Below are 27,480 nucleotides of genomic sequence, written 5' to 3' on the forward strand. Positions count from 1 at the left end.
CTTGGATACTAGAAGCATGCAACACAGGAGGCCTAGGGCTAGAGGTCTTAGGGCCAGAAAGATGATTCCAAAATAATTTTTGAAACAGAAAAGGAAAAACTTACTTTAAAATTTTACTTAATTAGCTCTGAGATCAAGCTGTCATCTATAGGTATGGCAGCAATATTTTCTGGCCCCAAAATCTGGGATGCTCAATCAGACCTAACAAAAATCTTGCTAGAGAGCTCATCAAAACAACCTTTTCTCTTTCATAAAAATAGGACAATCTCTAACAGTCTATGGTGGTGTAGCTACTATATCAGGGGTGGATTTGAGGGGAGAGGAGGAAAAGAAAAAAGAATGTGAAATTTAGACCATAGGATGACGTTTTGTTTTGTTTTTTTCTCAATGAGTCTATATCTATCATCTCCCAATGCTAAAAGACCAGCATTTTTAAGTCTAACCCTTCAGAAGGATTGCAAATTCCCTGTAGGCCAACACATAAGATACTTTCCCTTGAAATTTTTCCTGAGACCAGCATGAGCATCCTCTTATTTACCAATCAAAAGCATTTAAAGACAATTTTGTTGTTGTTGTTGTTGTATTAAAAAAAAAAAAAAAAAAAAGGAATGCCCTGTCACACTTTATTGAGGGAGAAAAAAAAATACCCACCTATTCATACCCATCCTTATCTAAACATTCCAAAAAGATAATTCCTATTCATGCAGATAGATGCTGCATAGAAATAATAATAATTGTATAAATAAGAGGAAAAGAACAAAATTGCCATTTTATGGCTCCAACAATTTTCCAGTTTTCCCTGACATTTCAGCTGCTTGGTAAATTGTTGGAACTGGAGGAAATGACAAAAATAAAATGCCATTTAATAAATTAATGAGAGTATTTGCTTTTGATTATTGGTTCCATTGTTTGTTGTTGTTTTCTCCTGTGTTTATAATGCATACCAGTTTTACAAAGTGCATGCTTTTTAAAAAATTTTGAACTGGCAAGCTAAAATGATCCTTCTTTTCCTTCCCCCACCCATCTCCCCCTGTAAAGAAAAGAATGTTAATACAATTTAGAACTTGGAAGTAAAGGAAATGACCATGATGCACTTGGGCTATAGACCTATAGACTGCTCACTGCACATGCTTCATTTTGGCAAAATCATTGTTTAAAACCCCTTTTGGTTGTTCCGTTTTTCCTTCTTTCCACGTGGAAGGAGTCAAAATGTTGAAATTGGGTCTTTTAATACTATATCTTGAAGGAAAAAAAATGAATACCTGATGCTTATGTTTTTTTGTTTTGTTTTTTGTGGAACTTACTGCACACACACCGCACACTCGCCCCGTGTGCGCACACACACGCATGCACACACATATGCAATGACCTGCTCCTTGAGGAGGAAAAAGAAGCCATGAGTTAGGTCAGAGGCACCCTGGGGTGCCAGAAGGCTCTCTAAGCTTGGTGTGCATCTTTGGATTTTGGTACCCACTCAGCTCCACCTCGAGTCACCTCACATTCCGGTAGGGGGAAAGTTAAGGGTCAGGGAAAGTGAAGGGTTGGGGGTGAAGGAGGGAGCAGAAATGTAAGGCAAACTTTGCTGGGAAGGGTTCATGCTTCATGCGCAGTTCTGAGTCTCAGTGAAGGGCTGGCTATTTCTTCCCCCTTTGGCCCTACTCCATCTCTCTTGGGAGATTAGGAAGAAAGGTTAGCAAGAACAAAGGAACGAGAAAGTAAACAATGAACGAGGGGAAAAAACAACAGGGGGAAAAGAGATGGACCCATGGAAAGTAAAGCCAGAGAAGACAAATGACTTTTTTTTTCTTTCTTAAAAAAAAAAAATCCTAAATGGACTTCCGCCGTCTCATCAGCCTGTAGTTATCAGTAAAGCTGTGTAGGCCAGGAGAGATGGAGCTAACAGGGGAAGGGAAAAGGCTGTTTTTTAATGTGCTTGGAGAAATTTCTTCAATCTTGTAGGAGATGGAATGAAAGTACTGGGGGTTCAGCTTGGTGCTGAAGGAATTTTGGTGGGACACCATCCGGCTGGTATACTCCTGGGATCGGTAGCACATGCACGAGCAGACGGACTGGAGGTCTGTGACCTCGGCCTTGTACCGCGGCCGGCCATGCTGGGCCTCCTCCTGGATGTGGAGGACCATGCTGTTGCGATTGCCCGCCAGCGAGGCCCGTTCCTCGGCATCCCGCCGCTCGTCCTCGCTGTTCATGGTCAAGAACCTAAGGACAACCAGGTTGAGGAAGGCCCCTATAACGGTCAACCCCACCAGGATGTACATGAAACTGAAGGCCACGTAGAGCGGCTTCTTCTGGAGGGCCCCCTTGGTCTGCAGGGCCACGTAGTCCCCAAACCCTATGGTAGTCAAGGTAATGAAGCAGTAATAATAGGCGTGGAAGAAACTCCACTCCTCGTACTGGGAGAAGGCAGCAGCCCCGATGCACAGGGTCCCCATGCAGGAGAAGAAGCCCACGGTGACCATGTTCTCCATGGACACCTCGGTGCTCCGCATCCCACAGCACTTCTTAATCCTCTTCAGCAAGTATTTAACAAAGGTGTTCATCCGCTCCCCCAGGCTCTGGAACATGACCAGGGTCAGTGGAATGCCCAGCACGGCGTAGAACATGCAGAAGGCTTTGCCTGCATCCGTCCCGGGGGCTGCGTGGCCATAACCTGGAAGAGGCAAAGGGGGAGAGGAGGAAGAGGAAAGAAAACAAAGGAGTAAGTGAGGACGTGAGGCTTTGTTAAGTTGGCTATAATAACCTATTTTTCTATAACACTTGAGAGTTGATAAGGCGCATTCTTTACAAGAACTAAAGGGCCCAAAGAATCTCATTTTACAGATGAGGAAAAATGGGGTACACACAGATGAGAGGCGGAAGGTCTCCAGCCAGACAGGCGGGATTAGAACTCAAATTTGAACTCACTCCTGCCTCCTGGTGTCAGAGAGAAGCATTTTCAGTCCTAACTCTACACAAGGAACATTTCCTTAAAACTGATCTCAGGGCAGGGAAATTTAGGTTCCTTCTGGCTTGTTCCTGCTGTATGAATGTGAGAAAGTCACTTTTCTTTCTACGGAGTCATTTCTGACTGTAACCCACTTGGGGTTTCCTGAAGTGATTTGTCCGTTTCTTCCTCCAGCTTATTTTACAGATGAGGCAAACAGGGCTAAGCCACTTGCCCACAGTCACACAACTAGAAAGTGTCTGAGGCAGAATTTGAATTCAGGTCTTCCTAATTCCAGCTCCTTTGTTCTACCCACTGTGTCATCTCGCCACCATGGACCAATACTTCTCTACTATAAAGGTCGACATCTCTTCTGAAATTTCTTGAATTAGAAGACGGACAAAAGAACTAAGAGGTGGCTATCCCACCTGGGAGTCACAAAATAGTATTTTCACAAGAATATTAAACATCCTCCACATGCCAAGGGAGCTTCCTAGCCCAAATAAATCACTGGTCCAGTCCCTCTCCCTCCTGACTCCAGGCCGAGGTCAAATTGGCAGGATTTAGAGCTATAAGACTTAAGTCCAACACTGTCATTTGAAGAACAAGTAATTTGACCACAGTCTCACAGAGTGTAAATAGATCTTAAATCTTAAGATTTAATCTTAATCTTAAATCTTAAAATCTTGAATCTTAATTTAGAATCTTAAAAAAAAGGATATAGAAGTAGAATACAGGTTCCACTAATTCTAAACCCAGTGCTATCTCTTGAAAAACTATTTCCTATGTTTTACATAACTTCATATGTGGTTTCTAAATTGTGGCTAGGGATAAGAGAGAGAATTTATAACTCAAAAATCTTAAAAACAAATTTTAAACATTTGTTTTGAATGTAATTGGAAATAAAAAATATTTTTTAAAAGGAATTAGTGAAAAAAAAACTATTTCCTTTTTACCCAAAGTGAGATGCTTTGTCCCCAAAAGTACCAAATCCACCCTCTAAAGGTTCTTGGACAAGATCATCCCTAGAGTTCCCCACAGCTCTAAAATTTGGCATTTGAAGGTCTCTGCTAGGTGAGGGGTTCTCCAGTCTGAGTGTTTCCTTACTCTATTCTCAGACACAGATTTTAGTTCTTTATAAAAAGGTAACCCAAAAGTCTTGATGCAGCTGCACTAAGAAAGAATTAGAAGAGGTCCCCTCCCCTTCCCTGAGTGCCCTCTGCTGCCAACCACCATCTATATAATCTAAAGTAAGTCCATTTCAGATCCTGTCCTCCTCCAAGAAGTCTTTTCTTCATGATAAGCAGTAAAAAATAAAGGAAAACATGCTGCTGCTGGAGGCAGAAAAGTCTAGATTTAAATCCTACCTTAGACATTTATACCAGTTGTTACACGTGATAGGTTGCTGGATTTGAATGAAGGAAGACCCAAGTTCAAATCCTGGCTCTAATATTCATACTTACTATGTGATCCTGGATACTTAACCTCTCTGAGACTCAGTTTTCTCATCTGCAAAATGAATACCTACCTCCCAAGATTATTATATGGATCAAATGAGATTTTATGGGTATGTGTATACATACACATACACACACATATATATGCATATACACACACACATACTATATATATGTATATATACATATTACATATATATACTTATACTAAGTATATATATTTGTATATATAATGGATATGTATATATACATTCCAGTTTAAGAACCTTAGAATACCATATAAATACTTGCAAAATAATAATTGTTCTTATTATTTTGTAAGCATTTATTATACTATCATTAATTATTTCTCATCCTTAATTTTCTAGTCTATAAAATGGGGATAATAATTGCAGCACCTACCTTGTAGAAATATGGAAGGGCTACTCTGGAATCAGGAAGAGTTGGGTTCAATCTCTGCCTCTATGCATAGTACCTGGACAACCATGACTAAGCCCCTTTAATCTCTATGTCTCATTTGGAACTCTTAAAGAGTCTTGATCACAATGAGGTTATTAATCTGCATCAGTGATAGAAAGAGTTTTTACTCAGAGTTCCCCACACTGATGAAAATGCAGGTCCAGACCAAAAACTAAGTCAATAAACCATCACCACTCACCTCACAGGGTTCCTAGGAGTCTCAAATGGTAAGGTGATTTATTGACTTACCTGGGAATCTGGGCCTTTCATTTTAGTTTAAAACATAGAAACATCAACTCCTATAATGCTTCCTTGATTGACTTAGTCTTTCTCTTTCCTGCTGACCCCACCACTTGTTTGTTTGGAATACCCATGTTATGTTTGTGGTACATATTTTAGTCATACTTTCCTCCCAAATCAGACTTTTAGAAAGCTTGTAGAAAGCTTGAGACATGGCCAGTAACACCTACACAGAGGTATGTGCTAAGAAAGAAAGGAAAGAAAGAGAAAGAAAGAAAGAAAGAAAAAAAGAAAGAAAGAAAGAAAGAAAGGAAAGAGATAAAAAAGTCACACACTTTTGTTTCCTAAGAGGATTCCTCTTAGAAGAAAAATCAATCAGTCTTCTCAATGTCTTTGGACAAGGGCAAGGAAGGAAAGTAGAGAAAGGCGGTTTTGGAGTCAACAGCCCTGGGTTCAAAATCCACGTCTGCTACTAACTGTGTTAGGCAAATCAATTAACCTCCTTAAGCTTCAGTTGTCTCATAAAATAAAGAATCTGAATAGATTTTGAAGATTCCTTCCAGCTCTAATGTTCATAATGTAACTATGTTTATTCACTCTAATTTTATTTACTATGTAAACTATAGTGTAACTATTTAATTCACTCTATATTTACTAACTTTTTTTTTTTTTACTTAGTAAGGATGAAATACTAAGCTGCTTCTCCTTGGTTTTGCTTTATTTATCATTGTCTTGCTCAAATATGTAAGCCCCATGTTTCCAACAAAGGAACCTGTAAAATGGAGATAATAATGGCTAATAATGGCTGACCTTTAGGGCATGAAAAGTGATATAAAAGCTTCATCTTATATGAATTTTATAGCATCCCTTTGAGATAAAAGCTTCAGTCATTAATCCTATTTTATAGACAGATTTGGAGAATTCAAGGTCATACCAGTCATCTAGGTAACCCAGTACAAAACACTCAGTCTCTTCATTTCTTTATTTTTTCTTTCCTTCATTTTTCTTTCTTTAATTTTTCTTTCTTTCTTCCTTCTTCCCTCATTTCTTCCTTTCTTTTCTTCCTTCTTTTCATTCTTCTTTTTCTTATTTCCTCCTTTCCTTCTTTTTTTTCCTTCCTTTCTTCTCAATCTCTTTTCTTTCTTCCTTCCCTCTCTTCTTTTTTTCTTTTTCTTTGTCCCTCTTTTCTTTCTTTCTTTTTTCTTACTTTCCTCCTTTCCTTTCTTATTTCTTTCTTTCAGGAACTGGGGTTAAGTGACTTGCCTGGGGGTCTCACAATTACTAAGTATCTGTCTCAAAGGTCAGGGTTTTTTCCACTGGCCACTTAGCTGTTCCCACTGAATTTCAAATCGCAAGAATTAGGGCTCTGAGAAGACATCTCAAGTCCTACCTTCCTCTATAAAGATTTTCTTCACATGACTGTCTTAGTCTTCATAACTTCTTATGTTGCATGCATGTTGCCTTAGAGGAATGAATACTTCCGAGGGCAAGAAGACCTGAGTTTAATTCTGCCACATTGATACATACTATCAGTGTGATCCTAGAGAAATCACTTAAACTTTCAATGCTCTCAGCAACTCTCTAAGACATTTAAGTTTCCAAGAAAGACTTGACCATCTTTGGATGGAAGTTCCCTATACCAATGACATTACACCTGCAATCACTGTCCTTCCTGACTCCAGAACCAGTAATGTTTTCTCATATTATCTTTTAACAGTACTTGCCCACAGAAGAAGTCATTAAATAAATTAATGAATGGGAGAACAATTTGCAAAGTTGAAAGCAAACTAATTCATACATTCAATAAATATTTATTTGCTAAATACTTATTATGTCTAAAGCTCTTGGCTAAATACAAACAAATGGAAGATGGGAGACAGTATGTGATGGTGGAAAGAACTCTATATTTAGTATCAATACTTGGCTTAGAATCCAGGGTGAACTGTGTCCTCCAAGCTGTATTTCCTTGGAAATGGGGGTTCAAATCCAAATTCTAATGCATAATAGCCATGCAACATTGAGCAAAGACACCAAACTTTGGATTCCTCACTTGTGAAATGAAGATGATAGCACTTGAACTACCTACCTTCATAAATCACTGAATCTCAATTTCTTTCCTTTGTGTGAAATGAGGAGGATATGACTTATATTACCTACCTGTCGTGAGAACAGCGCTTCTTTAAAAAAAATCAGAGGAAGTGATTTGTCCAGAGTTGCATAGGGAATTAGAGCTTTTCTCTGTGTATCAATCACCACATCCCATTCTACCTTTTTATTACCTAACTATCCCACATTCTTAATTCTCCATGAAGAATTGACATGAAATAAGGTGAAGTAATAACATTATCTTGTGACAATGTATGCAGCACAAATCTGATACTTTATTCCAGCCCTCAGGCAGGCAGGCAGCTAGCACTTATTAAGCACCTACTGTGTGCCAAACACTGTGCTAAACACAGGATATAAAGAAAGGCAAAAGATAGACTCCTGAGAACAGTGCCCTTGAGAACAGTGACTATGTCCTAACAAGATCTATATATGATGGGGGCAGCCTGATGGTGCAGAGAGTAAAGTATCAGCCCTGAAGTTGGGAAGACCTGAGTTCAAATATGACCTCAGGCATTTAATACTCACTATCTGTGTGATCTTGGGTAAGTCACTTAACTCCAATTGTCTTGCAATAAATCATAGATAATCAACAGGTGAAAGAAGCATTGAAGAAGCTTCTTGCAGAAGGTAAGACTTAAAATCTGAAGGAAGCCAGGAAGTAAGAATAAAAAAGGAGAGAGTTCCAGGTATGGGGCACAGCCAATCAAAATGCTAGAAATTGTGAAATGGAGTATCTTGTTCAAGGAACAGTGAAGAGGTCAGTGTCATTGGATCACAGAGTACATGGAGGGGTATATGGTGAAAACAGACAGGAAAGGTAGAAAAGGGCTAGATTATTGAGGGCTTTAAACCCAAAGAGATTTTATATTGGATATTGGAGGCAATAGGGAGTCACTAGAGTTGATTGAATGGGGGGGAGGGGGAGGATAACATGATCATATCTGTGCTTTACAAAAATCACTTGGATAACTAAAGCATTCACAAGAAGCAAGGGTCATTTTGACAACTGAGTGGAAGATGGATTGTAGTGGGGAGAGGCTTCTGCTTGAAGGCAGAATATTGTAATTGTCCAGGCATGCAGTGATGAGAACTTGCCCCTTTAGGAGGGTGGATGCATTATGAGAGGAGGGAAGGGGCCATATGTAAGAAATGGTACCAAGGAGAAATGATAGAACTTGGAACTGACTGGAATGTAACTGACTAGAACCTACTAGAGGTATAAGCCCTCATCATCCCATGCTTGGACTATTGCAATAGCCTGCTAGTTAGTCTCTCCTCAGTCCAGTCATCTTCCACTTAGTTTTCAAAGTAACCTACCCACCTTGTGAATTCCTATAGCATTCATCTCTTATGTTACTGGAAGCAGGTGATTTCATGGAGGAAGTAGGATGTGAGAAAGAATAAAGAGAAGAGGCCCTGATAAGTGAAGACAGATCTTATAGCAAGTAGTAAAAAAAAATGAGGTTAGATAATTGTGCCTGGGTGTAAAGAAACCTTAAAAAGAAAACTCAAAAGTTTGCTTTCTACTCTGCCCATCCCACTGGTGATGCCATAGCTAATTCCCTCTGCCTAAACTAACAGCTACTATTCAGAAATACAATATAGAGAATAGATTTATTATGAAAAGTAACTAACTTTAAAAGTAACTAGCTTCATGTAGTACTAAAAGTTTAATAAATGTGTTGCACATACCTCCTATTTCATGGTGATTTTAAAAGATCAGGGAGCAATTTCAAAAATCTATTCTTGACTTGGGGTTGATTTACTTACAAATGTAGCAGAAGAGAGGGGAATAAAAAGTATGAATGAATAATAATTAGTATATAATAGAAATAGATAACTCCCTGCTTTCTGGGAGCCTATAGACTAAAACAGATACAAAGGAACACATCAGGTAAACATAAAAATATATATATACACATAGTTGAAAGTAGACACATGGCACAGACTACATATACATACACAAGACCCACAAAGTACACAAATATAGCACAATAGAGAAAACACAATGCATTTGCTTATTACACATATGAAATACTGTGTACCTGCCCAGAGAAGATAGATACACAACATATGGCTAGGGTACATACAGTATGATATAGTAGGAATGGATATCAGAAAAAGACTAGCCTTAAGCATGCTGGTGATAAAGGCAGTGACTTGGAAAGAAGATGTAACCCCATGTCCATCTTTATGCCCAATGGGCATCTTTAGACATTGTCCTCTATGCCCACCTAGATATAAGGATTACAATCAGGGTTTTCATGGTAGCCCAGGAACCTAAGGGCAGAATTTCTGACAATTTGTAAGGGGTAAACTCATAGAATCCATGATCAAGCAAGGTTATTTCTCATGCCCTCAACTACCATATTACAAGAAAAAAAAAAGACCTTTTATAAGTGAAACTATATAGAGAGTTTTTACCTACAACACAGTCTTTAATTAAGAAAGAATTATTAAGAAGGCAAGATGTCACCTCTTGCTTCTTTCCAAGAAGGTCAACTATATGCCATTTAGCAAACTTTGGTGGACAAATCACCACTTATGGAATAACTATCTCATTGCCTTCCTGCTCCAGTTGAAGCAACATACTAACCAACATATCTGCTTAAGATAAGAAAGATCCAAGTTCAAATTCTGATACTTACTAGCTATGTGGCCATGGGTAAGTTATTAACTCCATTTTACAGATGGGAAGGCAAGGAATGGGGTTATAATTTAAAATATTGCCTTCAATCACTATTATCTACCATTGTATTGTTATCTATGAATTATTATTATTATTACTACTATTATCTAAATTACTATTGCAGATCTACTCCAAAAGTATTCGTGTAGTTTTAGTAGCCTATATATATATATATATATATATATATATATATATATATATATATATAGTATATTCCATACTTTATATTTTCATTATACTCTGAGCCTCGATGTAGTTTTAAGCTTTAGTAGCTTAAAGTTATAAAGTCCCAATATTTCCCATACATTAAATTTTGACCCCACTCTCTCCATACCTGGCTCTGGACCTGGAACATAAATGGAAAAGGCTTCACTTTGTAGTAAAACTTTAATACAGAAACCTTAATTTTAGTTACCCACGTTTTACTGGGTTCCTTTATCTTACTCCCATTCTATACATAGGGTGAGGGGCATTCAGACACTCTCAGAAGGAGCAACTTCTTGGAAAGGTCAACTAGCTCTTCCCCTGTCTTCCTGTGGCAAGGCAACCCTTCAACCATACTGGGCACGACTTTTTAATAGTTTTAGCATAAAGGCATTTCTACAACCTGTAAAGCTGATGAGCATAATGTAATAGAAAAAGTAATGTGATTTTCTGTATGACCACAGAATAATTAATATCTCTGAGACTCCATGCCCTCTTCAACAAAATGAGGATACCTGTAATACTTACCTTATAGAACATCTCAGTTAATCTTCACAGGAGCCCTTGGTGAAGTGTTCTGCAAAATGTAAAGCACTATAAAATGATGTTGTTGTTGCTGTTATCATTATCTAGACTCAGAAGACTGAGGTTTGTAGCCTGAATTTAATAGTGATCCCTTGTATGTCCTTGAATAAGTCATTAAAAGTTCATAGATTTACACCTAAAATTACCAACTTTGGTGTAATGCCCAAACCCTTTGGTGTAAATGAGGTAACTGAGCCCCAGAGAAGTGACTTGGCCAAGATCATATGGGTGGTAAGAGGCAGAGCTAAAATTTGAACCTTCATCATTTCACTGCAAATTCAGTTTTTTCAGTCTAGCCCTTTCTTTTTATCAACACTTCACTCCAGTAACACTGACTTCCTTGCTGTTCCTAATATAAGACACTCCATTTCCCAACTCTGGACAGTTTCCCTGGCTGTCTTCTATGCTTGGAATACTCTCCTTCCTCATCTCCACTTCTTGGATTCCCTATTTCCTTCTAGTCCCAGGTAAAATCTTACCTTCTATAAGAAATATTTTCTAATTCCCATTAATGTTAATTCTTCCCTCTGATGTTATCTCCAGTTTATCCTGAATATTACTTGTGTATATATATTTGTCTCTGCCATCAGAATGAGAAACCTAAGGAAGAACTATCTTTTGCCTTTCTTTGTATCCTGAGTACACTTAATAAATATTTATTGATTATCCTGAATCCCTTTTCTATTTGGAATGATTCAATTCTTGTTTTCCTAACTAAGGTCAATTTCATCAGCAGTTCCAAAGAGGTAGGATATATGCAGAGAAGTGAGGGATTGGTGGAAAGAGATTGTAGGTTTTCTTGCCTAGATAAAGCTCTGAGAGTGGGAGTAAAGAGAGAGGAAGTCATGCAGTTTTGAGGTCAGCTGCATAGCCTAGATAGGGAGAGGAATCTATGCTTAAGAGAAAGGGTCCAATGATGAGGAAAATAATGATGATGTTGATAATTATTATGTCAGTATGAATAATAGCCTCTGGCACATTATATATAGCATTATGACTTCCTAAGTGCTTTGCCCCCTCTATTATCTCACTTTCTCTTCAATATGAATCACCAAAATAACAGTATCTCCCTTAGCCCTTCAACTTTTCTTAGTGTCAGTTTTAATCCATTCTGTGATTGGATTCAGATTACAACAGTTTGGGGTTTTTTTTCCTAATAGGCAGAACAAACTAGACCAGTACAATCTCTCCCCAGGAAATATCATTTCACTACCAATCTCAAGAGGAGAACTTTTCAGGCTGTTTATGGGAGAAGAGTGAGGATGTGTATAGGGAGATGTTCCAATTATTTTCTCTGCTTGAATAACTCCAGTGATAGGGGAATTCACTATCTCACAAGGTTATTTACAAACATTCCATCCATTTTTTTCCCCATGTGACTCTTCTCAACTGGGCTGCCTTGTGAGGATTGCTGACTTCCCTGTCAATAAAGAGCATTAAGAATTGGCAGAACTGACATGGAAGGAGCTCTAGATTACCATTAACTTCCTGGGGAACCTTAAAGGAAATGATTTGATTCCTCATGATTTCAGTTTCCTATACTGTAAAATAGGCTCTAATCGATCTATCTATCTATATGCATACATATGTATATATACAAATGCATATGTATGTATATATATGTGCATACATATGTATATATACACATGCATATATATATGCATACAGATATAAATTCAAATTCACAATGGTCATAGCAATATTACTAATGTGGACAGCTAGATGATAGTTAATAGAGTGCTGGTTAAGAAGACTCATCTTTCTGAAACACTTATTAGCTATGTGATCCTGGATAAGTCATTTAACCCTGTTTGCCTCAGTTTCCTCAACTGTAAAAATGAACTGGAGAAGAAAATAGCAAAGCACTCAATTATTTTTGCCAAGAAAACCCCAAATGGGAACATGAAGAATCAGACATGATTAAAAACAACTGAACAACAACAAAAATAATAATAATCAGACTGGATAATCACTTGTCAGGGATGTTGAAGAGAAGATTCTTGATTCAGATAAAGGTAGTCTAGATTAGGATTTCTTGAACTTTTTCTACCCATGACCCCTTTTATACCCCAAAATTTTACATGACCTCAGGCATATAGGCATATTAAAATATAAAATCAAACATTTACTGATAATAAATCATAATTTTATGACCCCCTACATTCAGTTATGAGACCTATGTGGGGTCATGATCTACAATTTTAAAAGCTAGCGACAAGATGACCTATAATGACCTCAATGGTTAATTCAATTTTGAGATTCTATGATGATAGTATATTCTTTTAAAATCAGGTTTGGGTCACTTTCAATGATGATATTTCTTAAATGCTGTTAATATAGCACAGAAAGAACATAAGATAAGGAATTGAGAGTATACAATTCTGATGGACCTGGCCATCCTCAGCAATGAGATGAACCAAATCAGTTTCAATGGAGCAGTAATGAATTGAACCAGCTACGCCCAGCGAAAGAACTCTGGGAGATGACTAAAAACCATTACATCGAATTCCCAATCCCTATAGTTTCACCTGCCTGCATTTTTGATTTCCTTCACAGGCTAATTGTACAATATTTCAGAGTCCAATACTTTTTGTATAGCAAAATAACGGTTTGGTCATGTATACTTATTGTGTATCTAATTTATATTTTAATATATTTAACATCTACTGGTCATCCTGCCATCTGGGGGAGGGGATGGGAAAGGAAGGGAAAAATTGGAACAAGAGGTTTGGCAATTGTCAATGCTGTAAAGTTACACATACATATAATCTGTAAATAAAAGGCTATTAAAAAAAAAAGGATTTGAGGGCATAGTTTCATATTTTGCCTTTGTCATCAATGAACTATGGGGAATCTAATTAATTAATAATAACTAGCACTTGTATGGTACTTTAAAATTTGCAAAGTGCCTTCCAAATATTGTCTCATCTAATCTTCAGACAATTTTGAGGGCTCATTGCCACTTTTGTGTCCATTTTATAGATGAGAAAACTAAAGCAGGAAGGCTTGCCCAGAGTCATACAACTAATAGATGTTTGAATCCAGATTTGAACTCAAAACCTAAAGCACTATCCACTGAATTGCCTTGTTTATTTCAATAAATGTCGGGTTTGTTTTGTTTTGTTTTTGTTTACCATGAAATTAGAAAGTTAACCTTTGGAACCAACCAGGAAGTCCTAAGTCCCCAATTCTGTCAATCTCCTCTTCCTTTCCTTTGGAGGGGCCTGAAACTGTATTTCCTGAAAAATGATGAAATAGTGCAAATGTTCATTGGGATATCTGAGGCAAGTATCCTCAGGTTGCTGATTTAAGCACATCCAAAGAATGCTTGCATGAGTTCTTTGAAACTCAGGAACGCCTTCTTCTTGAGAATAAAGGTATTATTCTTGGCACAAAGTAGGTATTGAATAGGGAAATATTTCTGCCAAAATCCAGAGACTGTACGGTTAGAAGTGAATCATATACTTTGCTCTCAGAGTAGGCATGGTACTCCTTGCTTTGATTGAGTGTTTGTAAAAAATTTGCTTATAAATCAAATTATATTTTCTAAGTATTGAAATCATCATTTTTTTTTTCTCTTGGTGTAGTGGATAGGATGCTGGACTTAGATCCAGGAAGATTCAAACCTTGTCATTATCACTTGTTACCTGTGTTACCAAGAGCAAGATTCAGCATCCTCATCTGTTCAATGGAAACATTAATATATAGATAACTGGTGGCACAGTAGGTAAAGTTCTGGACTTGGAATCAGGAAGACAAATTCAAATTTGCCTTCAGATACTTAATAGTTGTGTGACTTTGGACCAGGTACCTAACTTCTGACTGATTTAATTTCTTCCTCTATAAAATGGGGATAACAACACTTACCTTCCAGGGTTGTTGAAAGGATAAATATCTAATATTTAGTAAAGTCTAAAAGGCTAATATTTGGAAAAAAATTTTTGGAAACTTCAAATACTATATATGCTAGTTATTATTATTATTATTATTATTATTAGCTATGTGACCATGAATCACTTAACTTCTCTGAAGATCAGTTTCCTAGTAGTACATATCTCCCCTGGCAGTTGTAAATCTTAAATGAGTTAAAGATTTTAAGATGATGTCCAAATTTTAAAGCTTTTACAAATATCTATTATTACTGTTAATATTGTTATTATTATTTGCTACCCAGGCCTGTTGGGAAGATCAAATTAATGTGCATAAAATATTTTGTACAGCTTAAAGTATAACATGTCTCAGCTAATGTTATTATAATAGGATACCATATAACTAGAAATATGAAGGAATCCTCTGCAAGTGTCCTTCTTCCAATTTTCAGGTCCCTGTTTATTTCTCAGTGGGGGTAAGGCACCTTCCTTGATTGAATTTATTTATCCATATAACATTCTTCAAACACCTTCAAAGGCCTAGTGGCATATATAAGAATTGAGGGATGAAAAGTAATAAGGGAAAGAAGAAAAATCAAGAGGGAGAAAGTATATTTAGTGGAGGAATACAAAGATTTGACAGGAGGGTAAAGTGAGGCTCAGAGAACTAAATTAACTTGAGATAAATTGTGCAAATATTGTTATCCTCTTTTTTCAGATAAAAAAAATTGAGTTGTAAACAAAGTGACTTATCCAGAGTAATACAGTAATTGGCAATGGGATGTCATTGCTTAAACATAGTCCTCTTATTCTTAGTGGAGTGCCCTCTTCACTGTGCCATATTGTGGCTGAAAGTTTAAATAACCTCTCTTTGTATATGGAACCCCTATTTTCTAGCATGGTCCTGCCTCGTCTTAGTAGTGTATTAATTGAAATTCCATGCCAATTGGATGCTTAAGAAGACATAATAACCCTAAAGAGCAACAATAGATGAAAATTTTCTAAGCAAATTTCCCATATTTAGCCACTAATTCATAAGATCATAAATTTTGTTTGTTTGTTCTTGAGACTAGGTCTTCCCATCTCATTCAGGTTGGAAGTACCATGAGCACTCATGGGTGATCACAATACTGATAAGCTTTAACCACTCCATTTTTCTAACTTTGGGCAGTATAAAACCCCTTTCAGCATCCTGGCAACCCTTCACTCCCAATGGCTCATCATATTGGTATCAGAATTAGCATGAATACCCCATTGGCTTGAGCCATACTACATTAAAAAACTCCCAAACTTAAGGGATCCACCAACTTTAGTCTGCAACAAGGAGTAGAGGTGTTTGCCACCGTATCTAACAGGATCACAGATGGCCAGTTCTTCACAGTAAAAATCTAAAGAAAAAATCTCAAGGCATACAAATAGTTTAAGAAAATAGACCCATTCCTAGGTATACCATATTTCTAAAAAATTGTCCAGAAGGGGAAAGCTATACTATATCCTTCTAATCCCCGATTTGTTCATAAACTGGTGGAAAAGAAAAAATGAACCAATAGCATCATAAAATTGCAGTATCCACACAATCGCAAAGAGAAAAAAACAGAACCAATAGTAGGCACATTGACTTTAGACTATACCATACCAGCATTTCCAGAGTAAGGGACAGCATGTGACTTTAAGGATAATGGAATCAGAGATTTTTAAGCCAGAAAGGTCAACAAAGGTTATTTATCCCTAACCCCTAATTTTACAGATCTAAAAACTAAGACTCAGAGAGTTTAATTTGTCCATTGTCACACAATGAAGAAAAGACAGGAACAGCAATTGAACCCGGATCCCCTGCTCTGAAGGGCAGGAACTGCTCAGAGAGGGGAGGGAAGTTTCCCAAAAACAAACATATCTCCTGTGTGCCTATCTCAAGGCCACTGACTAGAGGGAAAGAAACTAAGGGGAACAGTATATTGTGTTTGCTTTTCTTCAAGCCCATACAAGTATAAAAGATGCCTCCTCGAGGCATCTTGTATGCAAACCTTTTACTTAGATTCACCTATACCAAGGGAAAAACTGGCACCATCCTCTCCTCTCATGGAGAAAGGTACTATCAGGACAGAGCTATTCAGAAATAGCTCCAGATACATTTCTGATAAAGAGGCTGTTATGAAACTCTATTCCATTGACCCATGGTGTTTTGAGAACTCAGAAATAATCAATGATATTTAAGGGTTGTCAGGGAACTCTGAAAAATGAAACATAAACTTTGGAAAGCACAAAGAACCATATATGTGTGTGTGTTTTGTGTGTGTGTGTATACATCCCTCCCTCAAACAAGGCAGTGTATTAATCTCTGCCCGGCCTCATCACGGAGTGACCAAGAAGATTCAAATGATAAAGTATATGTAAAAGGTAAACTGTAAAGAACTGTATAAAGATAAGAGATTAATATACATAAGACTTAGAATTCCATTGATCCTTGCTATCATAGTGTTCTTAAAGACCACAATGGTAAAATCAGAGAATCATAGTTACAAGAGAAAAACAAATAAGGAAATACTTAGTATCTTCTTTGTGCCGACCTCTACACTCATTGCTGGAGATACAAAGATACCAAAAGAAAAAAAATCAGTCCCTGTCACTTCAAAGATTTTTAGTTGGCTGGAAGACTGGATGGTCATGCGCTGATTTGTATTACTCTTTTATATTGTTGTTGTATAAAAGCATTGAGAGTTCTAAATAGCCTAGTCAGGAGGTCTAAACATTTATTGTGCTGGGCACTGTGCTAAGCCTTCTGGCTACAAAGAAAAGCAAAAGATAGCCCCTGCCCAAGAGGAGCTCACAATCTAATAGTCTGAGAGATTTAAGAATACAGAGGTCACCATTAACCAGAGGGAGAGGGGAGAATCAAGGAAGACTTCTTGAAGGAGACAGCACCTGACCTGGATTGTAAAGGAAGGGTAGGAGTTCAGTAGAAAGAGACCATTCAAATCAAAAAGGCAGAAGAGATCAGGAAAATATCAAACAGCTTGTTCTGCATCGAGGCATGGTGTTTGAAGGTGAAGAGATGATCTGACTAGAAAGTTTAGGTTGGAATTAGAATGTCAGAAGTATGAACCCTAGATGAAGGAATTTTTATTTTACTTAGTAAGCAATAGAAACTTGCTTAAAGATTTTTGACCAAGAGAATGATGGGCATTAGGAAGATTTCTCTGGAAATGTGTAGGTAGAATATATTGAAGATCGAAGAAACTGGACATAAAGTTGGAAAAGTGTTCAAAAGGCTATTATAATAGTGTGATGAAACTTAATAAGCCCCTGAGCTACAGTGATGGTCATGAGAGTAGGGATGAATATCAGTGAGAAGAATCAACAGAATATGATAACGATTTGGATGTAGGGCGTGAAGGAGGGGAAAGAATCTAAAAAGATAACTGATGTTTCAAGTCTGAGTAACTGGGAGGTGATAGCATACAAAAAGAAATAGTTTCCTTGCATGACAAGGTTGGGCTATATGATCTATAAATTTCCTAATGGAAAGAAAAGTGAAGCTTAATGACCCAAAGTTGAAAGCTGGGAGCAGTTTTGGATCAAGATGGGACTAATTTACTCTTAATTCTCCTACTTACCAAATGTTATTACATAGCCAAGTTTCAGTAACCAAGCAATGTAGTAGCATCAAGGAAGCAGTGGTAAAATGAATTGAACAGGACTGGGAAAAAGGCAAACTATTCTATTTCTGGCTCTGACACAACTCACTAAGTGACTTTGGACAAGATTCTTCTTATCTCTGTTCCTCAATTTCCTCAGCTTTACAACTAACTAGTAAGTTAAACTTCATGATTTGTTGAGGTCTCTCAAATCTCAATATTCTACAATTAGAAGTACTTACAGAATCCCATTTAGGGGCATCAGGAAATCTGCATTTTATATGACCATTTATGCTAGTCTGACTCCAAGGAATATCACACCTTCTCCAGGATAAGCTGATCACCTGAAATTTCATCACCATGTTGATTGCTTCAGTTTTGGAAACTCAATACCTTTTTTAGTTCCCTCAGCAGACTCTCGCCTCTGACTGGAGGACTGCAGGTGAAGTCTTAAAGTCTTCCTTTATAAAGGGCTTAACTTTTAGAGTTTTCAGGTAATTGTTCATTTTTCATCAATACCTCCACTTGGTTTTGATTCCAGGGAACTTCTTGCCCATCCCACTACTTTTCAGCTTCCCTTTGTAGGTTGTCTTTCCCCTATTAGATTGTAAACTCCTTAAGGACAAGGGATGCCCTTTTCTTAAGTGTTTCCAGCACTTAGCACAGGCCTGACAAATTGTAGGCATTTAATAACTGTTTATAAATCAAACTAAATTGAAAAAATGAGCCCTGGCCAGTACTAGACATTCTGCACTACATAAGAGAGAATAAAGTTCTTGACCTCAGAGAGTTTATAATCTGGTTTGGGGAAACTGTGGTAAAGAGAAAAATGAATTGTTATTGAAGTTAGAAGATCTGTGTGACCTTAGACAAATTAGTCTCTCTGAGCTTCAATTTAACCATGTAAAGAGAACAATATTCACATTAACCTCACAGAATGTTATAAGGATCAAATGAGCTAGTGGGTAAAACGCCTTGTAACCATAAGCACAAGAGAAAGGTGAGTGATTACTGAGATATAAGACTTATTCATGAGCATAAGAATACAGTAAAAACAAGAGGAGTTTAATACATGTTTTATAAATGAATTCAATCCTTGGATTAAGAAGCCTACTCCAGGTTCCTCATTTGTGAGAATGGAAGCAAGGTTAAAACGGAAGCTTGTGTCTGGCCCCCCACACCATATTCCAAGCATTAGGGGAATGGGGGAATAAGAATAGAGAAGGAGAAGGAATGTCAGCATAAACCTTAACTATTCTTCCCATTCCCTTTCTTCCTTCTCTGAAACCAGAAGGGACTGAGTATTGTCACATCCCTCTTTGGAGAACTATTCAAGTCCCACTCTTCCCCATGATCATTCAACTCACATCATGCATCACATTTGCTGAATCATCAAATGAGACTGTCTTTTACCCCTAGAATCAGAGTTCCATACATGGCCAACTTTTCTTCTAAGAATCAACAAAATAAAAAAATAAACAAGCAAACAAATAAAAGAACAGTGAGGAAATGGGTCCAGAACATCAGAAGTGTGAGATAGACAAAGCACTGGAAGAATACCTGGTCTGTCCCAAAATGATAAAAAGGGGAATCCAAGAGGCACAAGGTTTTCTGTCTTTGTTTCTCATATCAACAAAATCAGTGCTTAATAAAGCATTGTAGTCACTCCAGCAATCCAATCCAACCCAAAAAGGATTTTAAAAGGATATAATCCTTACATTCTATGTCCCACTAGGCCAGGAGTGTCTAAACTCTTTACCTCTCCCTTTGCTTCAGAGAAAAGGTTTGTAATTTCTATTTCATTTTACATGAGAGGTAGTCAACAAATATTTAATAAGCATGCACTATGTGCCAGATAGTGTGCTGAAGGCAAAGCAAAGGCAAAAATATAGTCCTTTTCCTCAGGGAGCTTACATTCTGAGGGGAGAAGGCACCGAAATAACTGCACATTCACAATATGTACAGCATAAACAGAAGGCAAATTGGAAGTGGCTAGCATTCAGGAAGGAGGCAAGTGTTAAAGAAGAAGTAATCTAAGCTGAATATAAAAGTAAACCAGAGAAACTAGGATTTGCAAGTGAAAAGAGAGAGCACTTCAGGCCTGGGTGACAGCTACAACAAATACTCAAAGTTGGAAGATGGAAGGTCATACCTGCAGCACAGCAAGTGGGCTAGAGTACAAGAGGAAAAACAAGGTATAAAAAGACTAGAAAGAACTGAAATATTATGAGATCAGAAAAGTTAGAAAATGTAGTCTATCTTGGGGCTATAGAAGCAGAGAAGGCTTCAGAGGAGGGAAGTCATTTGAGCTCATTTGAAGAATTGATCAGATGTCAATAAGTACAAGTGAATAGGTAGAGCTCCTGGGTATGGGGTCCAAGACATGAAGTGCTACGGTAGTTCAGGAAATCAAGAATTCCATGAGAATTGGAGTTTTCCCAGAGGAGGTGGGCTTCAAACTGGGAGAATGGGTATGAAAAGAGAGGAAGGCACTTACCTCTTCTATCTTGCTAGTGCTGCCTGGAGTCTTAAGCCAATTGCCTAAGTCTCCCTGAGGCCAGTGACAGCTGGAAAATATTATACTGAACCATTTGGCCTGATATTTTATGACTCCTTTAATGTGCTTAATGTGTCTATTCGATCTGTCCTGGGAGACAATTTTCAAAGAGGAGGATTCAGTCATCTTTCCTTTTTCAGCTGGTTAACAAAATAAAACAAATGAATAGAACCTGTCTTTCCAGGGGGGATGCAGGCAGATATGCTGTAATAAAACCAATCATTTCTATTGGGTTCCAGGGAGACCAAAAGAAAAAAAAGCTTTGTCTAAGAGAGAGATTTTTGAGCTTATATTCCACACTACTGAGAAATTTTCAAGTAAATTTTCCATTGGGTATTAGAATGTAAGGGCTAGAAGGGACTCTAGAACATTGAATGTTAGTATACAAAAGATTCATAAAATATGAGATTGAAGCTAGAATTTTGAAACTGTAAGGATTCTTAGAATACAAATTGTTGATCATGGAATAATCCTTAGGACCCAATATTAGAAAATAGAATGTTAAAATTGGAAAGGACCTTGGAATACTGAATGTTAGACCTAGAAGAGTCTTTAGAATATAGAATGCTAGAACTAGAAGAACAAATTACATATGTTAAAGCTATGTTAGAACATAGAACATAGGATATTAGATTAGATTTACTTTAGTTTCCTCATCTGTAAAATGAAAGGTTGAGGTACGTAGCCTCTGAATTTCCTTATAATTTAAAAAAACAAAAATGCCTGAGTTAGCAATCACCTGCCATCCAAATACAATGATTCAGTCTTCATTTTTCTTTATCTTCCTGAAGCTTGATAATGTTGACAACTCTCACTACCTAGACACTTCTTCCCTTAGCTTCAGAAATACAACATTCTCCTGGTTCTCTTCCTATGCCTATAACCATTCTTCTCTCTGATCTGTTGACTCTCTATCCTCTTCCAAATCTCCCAAGGTCCATTCAGTAGAATTCTTCAATACTTGCTCTTCATCTCTTCTCTTTCTACAATCTTCCTTGCAATAAGCATTCATTTCCATAACTTCTACTGTCATCTATATGACTCCCGGATCTTTGTCTCCAATCTGACGTTTCCAAACTTCAGACCTACATATCCAACTGCCTAAAAGAAGTTTCTATCTCCATGTCCCACAAACATGTCAAGTTCAACATGTCCAAAACTAAGATATTGCTTAAAATTCCATAGAAATGTTCTGTTCTACTGTTAGATATTAGCAATAATAATCTTTCATAGCTACCAAATATTTAGAAAAACATGACCTGGAGCTAGAATTTCACTATCTCTCATGAACTAAGACAACCAATGCTCATACTAGATACAAATCTCAAAATTTGAAGATTTTAAATAATAGATACATAGAAATTGAAGCATTATCACCGATCAATTGACTGGATGTAACATTAATCCACAGAAACCTTCAATTAATCATGGAGTAGTGTTTAGAAAACTGAATGTTAGACCTAGAAGAATCTTTACAATATAGGATGTTAGAGTTGGAAGAATACAGAACATATGTTAGAGTTATGTTAGCACACAGCACATAGAATATTAGACTAGATTTACTTTAGTTTCCTCATCTGTAAAAGGAGGGGTTGGGCTACATAGCTTTTGAATTCCCTTACAGTTTTAAAAAACAAAAATCCCAGGGTTAGCAATATTTTTAATAGCTATCATGACTTCAAATACTAATAATCTCCAAGCTTTGTTATAGTAGTTCAGTCAATTTTGAGTCTACAATATTAGAAAATAAATGGTTAAAATTGGAAAGAACCTTGGAACACTGAATGTTAGACCTAGAAGGGTCTTTAGAATATAGACTACTAGAGCTGGAAGAACACAGAACATATATTAGAGCTATGTCAGAACATAGAACGTTTGACCCCAATTGGAGTTATCTTGGCAAAGATACTGGAGTAGTTTACCATTTCCTTCTTCAGTCTATTTTACAGAGAAGGAAAGTGAGGCAAACAGGATCACGTGACAAATTAAAATTTAGGGTCAGATTTGAACTCAGGACTTCCTGATTGTACCACTTAGCTACCCCAATCTTTAAGCTACATGGACCAAAATGTTTCCAAAATAGGAAATCAAAGCCACGTGGGACATGGATGAGGTGCATGTCATCCTTGGAATCTGCCAGTGGAGTCATACAAAAGATGGTTTCAGTAAGCCTAGAAGAAGAGAGTTTATATCTTAATACTTTTATACGACTACAAAAAGCAACTATTTCATCCACCTGTGTAATAATTAGTCCTTAGGGATTATTTCATTCTTTGTGTTTACATCCCCAGCATCTAGCACTAGCACAAAGCAGGTACTTAATGCTTGTTGATTGATTGATTGATAAAAGAATAAGAGCAGAATATTGACTTGTCTCAGGCTGTTTCTAGCTGTACCTTATTGAAAAAGATAAGATGAACCAGATAAATACAACAATAAAAATATCATTAACAACTAGCATTTTTTACAATCTTAATGTTGTCAAAGCCATTCACATACATTATCTCACAGCAATCCTTTGAAGTGGCTACTATCACATCATATTTATACATTGGTTTCTAGTTCAGAGACAATTTTTCTCACAACAGTCTTGTAAGATAGGGAGCACAAGCATTTGTGTCTCAATTTTATATCTAAAGAAACAGAAACTTAAGTAATTTGTTAAAACCCTAGGATTCTGGGAAGAAAAAAAGCTCAGTTACAGCACCCACAGATTTATAGCTGATTCATAAGTTAAAATTGGAATAAGCATTTCATTGGCCTGCCCATGTGCCTTGGGCTTACTCATGTCCCAAAAAATAAGGTTTTTTAAATTCTCTGAATCCTCATAACCAACCATCAGTCCTGGAAAGGAAAACATTTCAAGGAGGCGAATGAGTCTATCGTAAGCAGGATAGGGAAAAAATATGGAATAAGTTCATACTGTGTCACTATCCTGAGAATTCATAGAAACAAAGCATAGTGAAAATAGTTTCAGATTTAAGATTGAGAGAGAGAAAGGTTTTAATTTCAGTTCTACCATGGTCTACCACAGGTATGTGACCTTGGGCAAATTCCCCTCATTGCTCTTCAGTTTCCCAGGGTTTCCCTAGTAACTAGTAATTAGTAACTAGTTACTACATCAGGGGTCCATAGTCTGGTGTTTGTGATTTTTTTTTGTCTCCATAACTATATTTTAACATAATTGGCTTCTTTTGTAATCTTACATATTTTTGAATTTGAAAAAAACATTATTCTGAGGTAGGGCTCATAGGCTACAACAGTCTGTTGATAAAGTTAAGAAACCTTGAACTAGTTGTTCATTAGGATCATTTTCCAACTCCAATAATCAATGTTCTAAGGTTCCTTCCAACTATAACATGCTATGCATCAACAATTGTAAAATTCTTCTATATTGCTTTGGTAAATTCTGGGGAAAGTCACTCTTGTGGAAGAATTACTCTCATCCTTTATCTCACAATCTTCATTATCACCATCATCATCGTCATTATTCACAGCTTATAAGTATATGCTGATTTATAGTTTACAAAGTTGGTTCCTCATATCTCAGTTCCGAGCTAAGTAGTAAAATTATCATCATCATTCCTGTATAAATAAGGAAACTGAGGTAAAGAGTAATTAAAAGATATATATAATTTCACAAAAATCCAAGTTTAGAAATCAGACTTCAAAACCAGGTTTTCTGTTGCTAATTTCTGTGTTTTTAATGGCAATAAAGTGATCTTTCCTAGCCACCATTCCCCTTTCTCTTTTAGAATATAAGCTCCTTGAAGGAAGAGATTGTCTCACTTTCATATCTGTGTTCTCAGCACTTAACACTCTGCTTGGCACATAGTAAGCTCTTGATAAATGCTTTTTTAATACTCCATTCATTCACTACATACACACTGTAAGCCTCTCTAGAGAGGGAACACCATTTTTCATAGGGGGAACAAATAATATCTTCCTTGATTGTCTTCCTTTTTGCACAGGAAAATGATGCCAATGGATTTGCTCAGAGGTGCCACTGGACAAAATCTAACTGACCTGTCCTTGTGGTGTTTGCTGCATGGGAATATACTAGCTTTGCAAGAGCTGGGCATAAACCAAATGGTGTCAAAACAAACTCAATCCCATAGTGTTTTGTCAGGACTTCTGTATTTTCTAGAACTCAGCAAAAGGCAAAACTGATGAGACAGTTGATCTTCACTCCAAGAATTGGGAAAAAACCACCTTCCCTCTATTCCAATTCTGTTGAAGAGCCTTCCCACCTTGGAAAGTAATAGAATTTCAGAATCATTGGTATATCTTAAGGCAAATAGTGATTTAAAGGTCCTACCAATCTACCTTCCTCCCCTCTCCACATAAGAATAATCACTCTTAACCATTAATAAAGATCTCCAAGGAAGGAGAGATAAAGTTTCCTTAAGAAATCTTCCAGCATCTCCTAACTCCTATGTCAGAGAAACTTTTTTTATCTATGAAACCATTCCCACTTTCTACAGTAGAATTTCCACTTCCTTAAGGCATTCTTTCCCTTCTTTCTGGTATCTTTTCATCCTTCACCCATTCTTTTCTATCTCACTTTCCATCTTATTTCATTTTCCTTATTTCTCTCTCATTGAGTCTCCTCCTTTCCTCCTCCTCCTTTTTTATGCTGATAAAAATATGAAATAAAGGTAATAAAAGAAACAGAACTCACCTTGGAGGCAGTAAATCTATGTTTGATTAGTGGCAATGTAGGGACTAGAATCTTCATTTTCTCTTCTGTAAATGCAGGGAATTGGACTAAATGACCTCTAAGGCCTTTGCACTATTTAAAAATCCATAACTGTTAGAGGATCCCTATTTATTAAGTCATTTTAGTAGTTACTCTAAATTAGTGTATGAGAACACTGGCTTTCAAATTCTGCCTTAGATACTTAGGTGTATGATCCTAGACAAGTCACTTTTCTTCCAGTCTACATTACCTCATCTGTAAGACAGGGACAATAACAGTACCTTCCTCACAGGGCTACGATGATGATTGAATGAAATTAATATATATAAATCACTTTGTGAACTTTAAAAGCACTATATAAATGCTAAAAATAAAAATATTTTTTAATAAAACAGTCTAAAACAATGACCCATATAAATTATGCTAGTAATTTATATAGATTGTACTCTTCAGACTTTTACTTTAAAATATAAGAAGGGAATCATTGGCCTTCACATGTATCCTAAGTCTTTTCAGGCTTTCTGTTAATATAACAAGGAAAATAGGGAAGATAAGCTAACAATGAAAAGGATGCAGATAGAGTCAATATTCTAGAAAAGGACTCCAGCCTTCTCTTTCTCTCATCTGTAAAATGAGAAGACTGAATTTAAATGTGGTCATAAATGAGGAATGAATGATATCTTAAATGTCATTATGGATATTGACAAACTGAAGCATATTGAGAGGAGTGTAACCAAGATATGGGATCTAGGAACCTTGCCAATCAAGATTTGGTTGAATGAACTGAAATACTTAGATTAGAAAAGAGAAGACTTGGAAGTAGGGAGCAGTCAACAAGATAACTGTCTTCAATATTTGAAAGGCTGTCAGGAAAATAACTCAACTTCTTTTAGGTGGATTCAGAGGGAAGAACGTAGCATAATTGGTTAAAGATTAAAGAAAGGCAGATTCCTTCTTATATAATATAAAGAAAAAAATATTTAAAACAAAATCTCCCTAACAATTAAACCTGTTCAAAAAGGAAATGAGAATACACCATGACCAAGTAGGATTTATACCAGGAATGCAGGGCTGATTCAATATTAGGAAAACTATTAGCATAATTGACTATATCAATAACTAAATTAATAAAAAACATATGATCATCTCAATAGATACAGAAAAAACATTTGATAAAATCCAACATCCATTCCTAATAAAAACACTTGAGAGTATAGGAATAAATGGAGTTTTCCTTAAAATAGTCAGGAGCATCTATTTAAAACCGTCAGTGAGCATCATATGTAATGGGGATAAACTGGAACCATTCCCAGTAAGATCAGGAGTGAAACAAGGTTGCCCACTATCACCATTATTATTCAATATTGTCTTAGAAATGCTAGCTTCGGCAGTAAGAATAGAGAAAGAGATTAAAGGAATTAGAGTAGGTAATGAGGAAATCAAATTAGCACTCTTTGCAGATGATATGATGGTAACTCCAGAGATTCTACTAAAAAGCTATTAGAAATAATTCACAACTTTAGCAAAGTTGCAGGATACAAAAAAGGGAATTGAGTTATGATGAGAATCAGTGGGTTCCCTATCACAGGATCTTGGGATTAGAAAGGACTTCAGTAGTCATCTACAGCCTAATCCATATTGCCTTTACAAGAAATTTGGACTAGTGGTCCTCAAATCAAGGCTGGTTGATCACTGACCAAACAGTCTTCTAGTGGGGATTAGATAACCACTTTTTAGAAATGAAGGGAATTTTTGGTTATATAGAAATTGATCTCTGAGGTCCCTTCTACTTCTAAGAACCTGTGATTCCATAAAGCCCTGGTGCAGTTAGGACTTCACCTGATATCACTGTCTTATGCTATGGCATTATTGTTAGATTAACAAGTCAAGGCATTTAAATTGGTATTCACCCTCTGCCCTATATGCCCAGCCTGATTTGCCATTTGATATTGTAGACTAAGCTAGGATGGGGAAAATAAACAATCCAAAAAGGAATATGCAAAATGCCCTTAGAACCCTCCTTAACTCACTGCAAA

At 36.8% G+C, this 27,480-nt stretch overlaps 1 protein-coding gene across 1 annotated transcript in view; it reads right to left on the reverse strand.

Moving 5' to 3' along the window:
- Positions 1-606: 606 nt before the first annotated feature.
- The window catches only part of KCNK9 (potassium two pore domain channel subfamily K member 9), a 172,530-nt gene continuing 145,656 nt past the window's right edge, over positions 607-27,480 (reverse strand). The window contains exon 2 of the mRNA XM_031947241.1: positions 607-2,668. Within this exon, the coding sequence (XP_031803101.1) occupies positions 1,827-2,668 (842 nt within the window). The 3' untranslated portion in view covers positions 607-1,826. The remainder of the gene's footprint in view (positions 2,669-27,480) is intronic.

The sequence above is a fragment of the Sarcophilus harrisii genome, chromosome 1, assembly GCF_902635505.1.
Source record: "Sarcophilus harrisii chromosome 1, mSarHar1.11, whole genome shotgun sequence".
Taxonomy (NCBI): domain Eukaryota; kingdom Metazoa; phylum Chordata; class Mammalia; order Dasyuromorphia; family Dasyuridae; genus Sarcophilus; species Sarcophilus harrisii.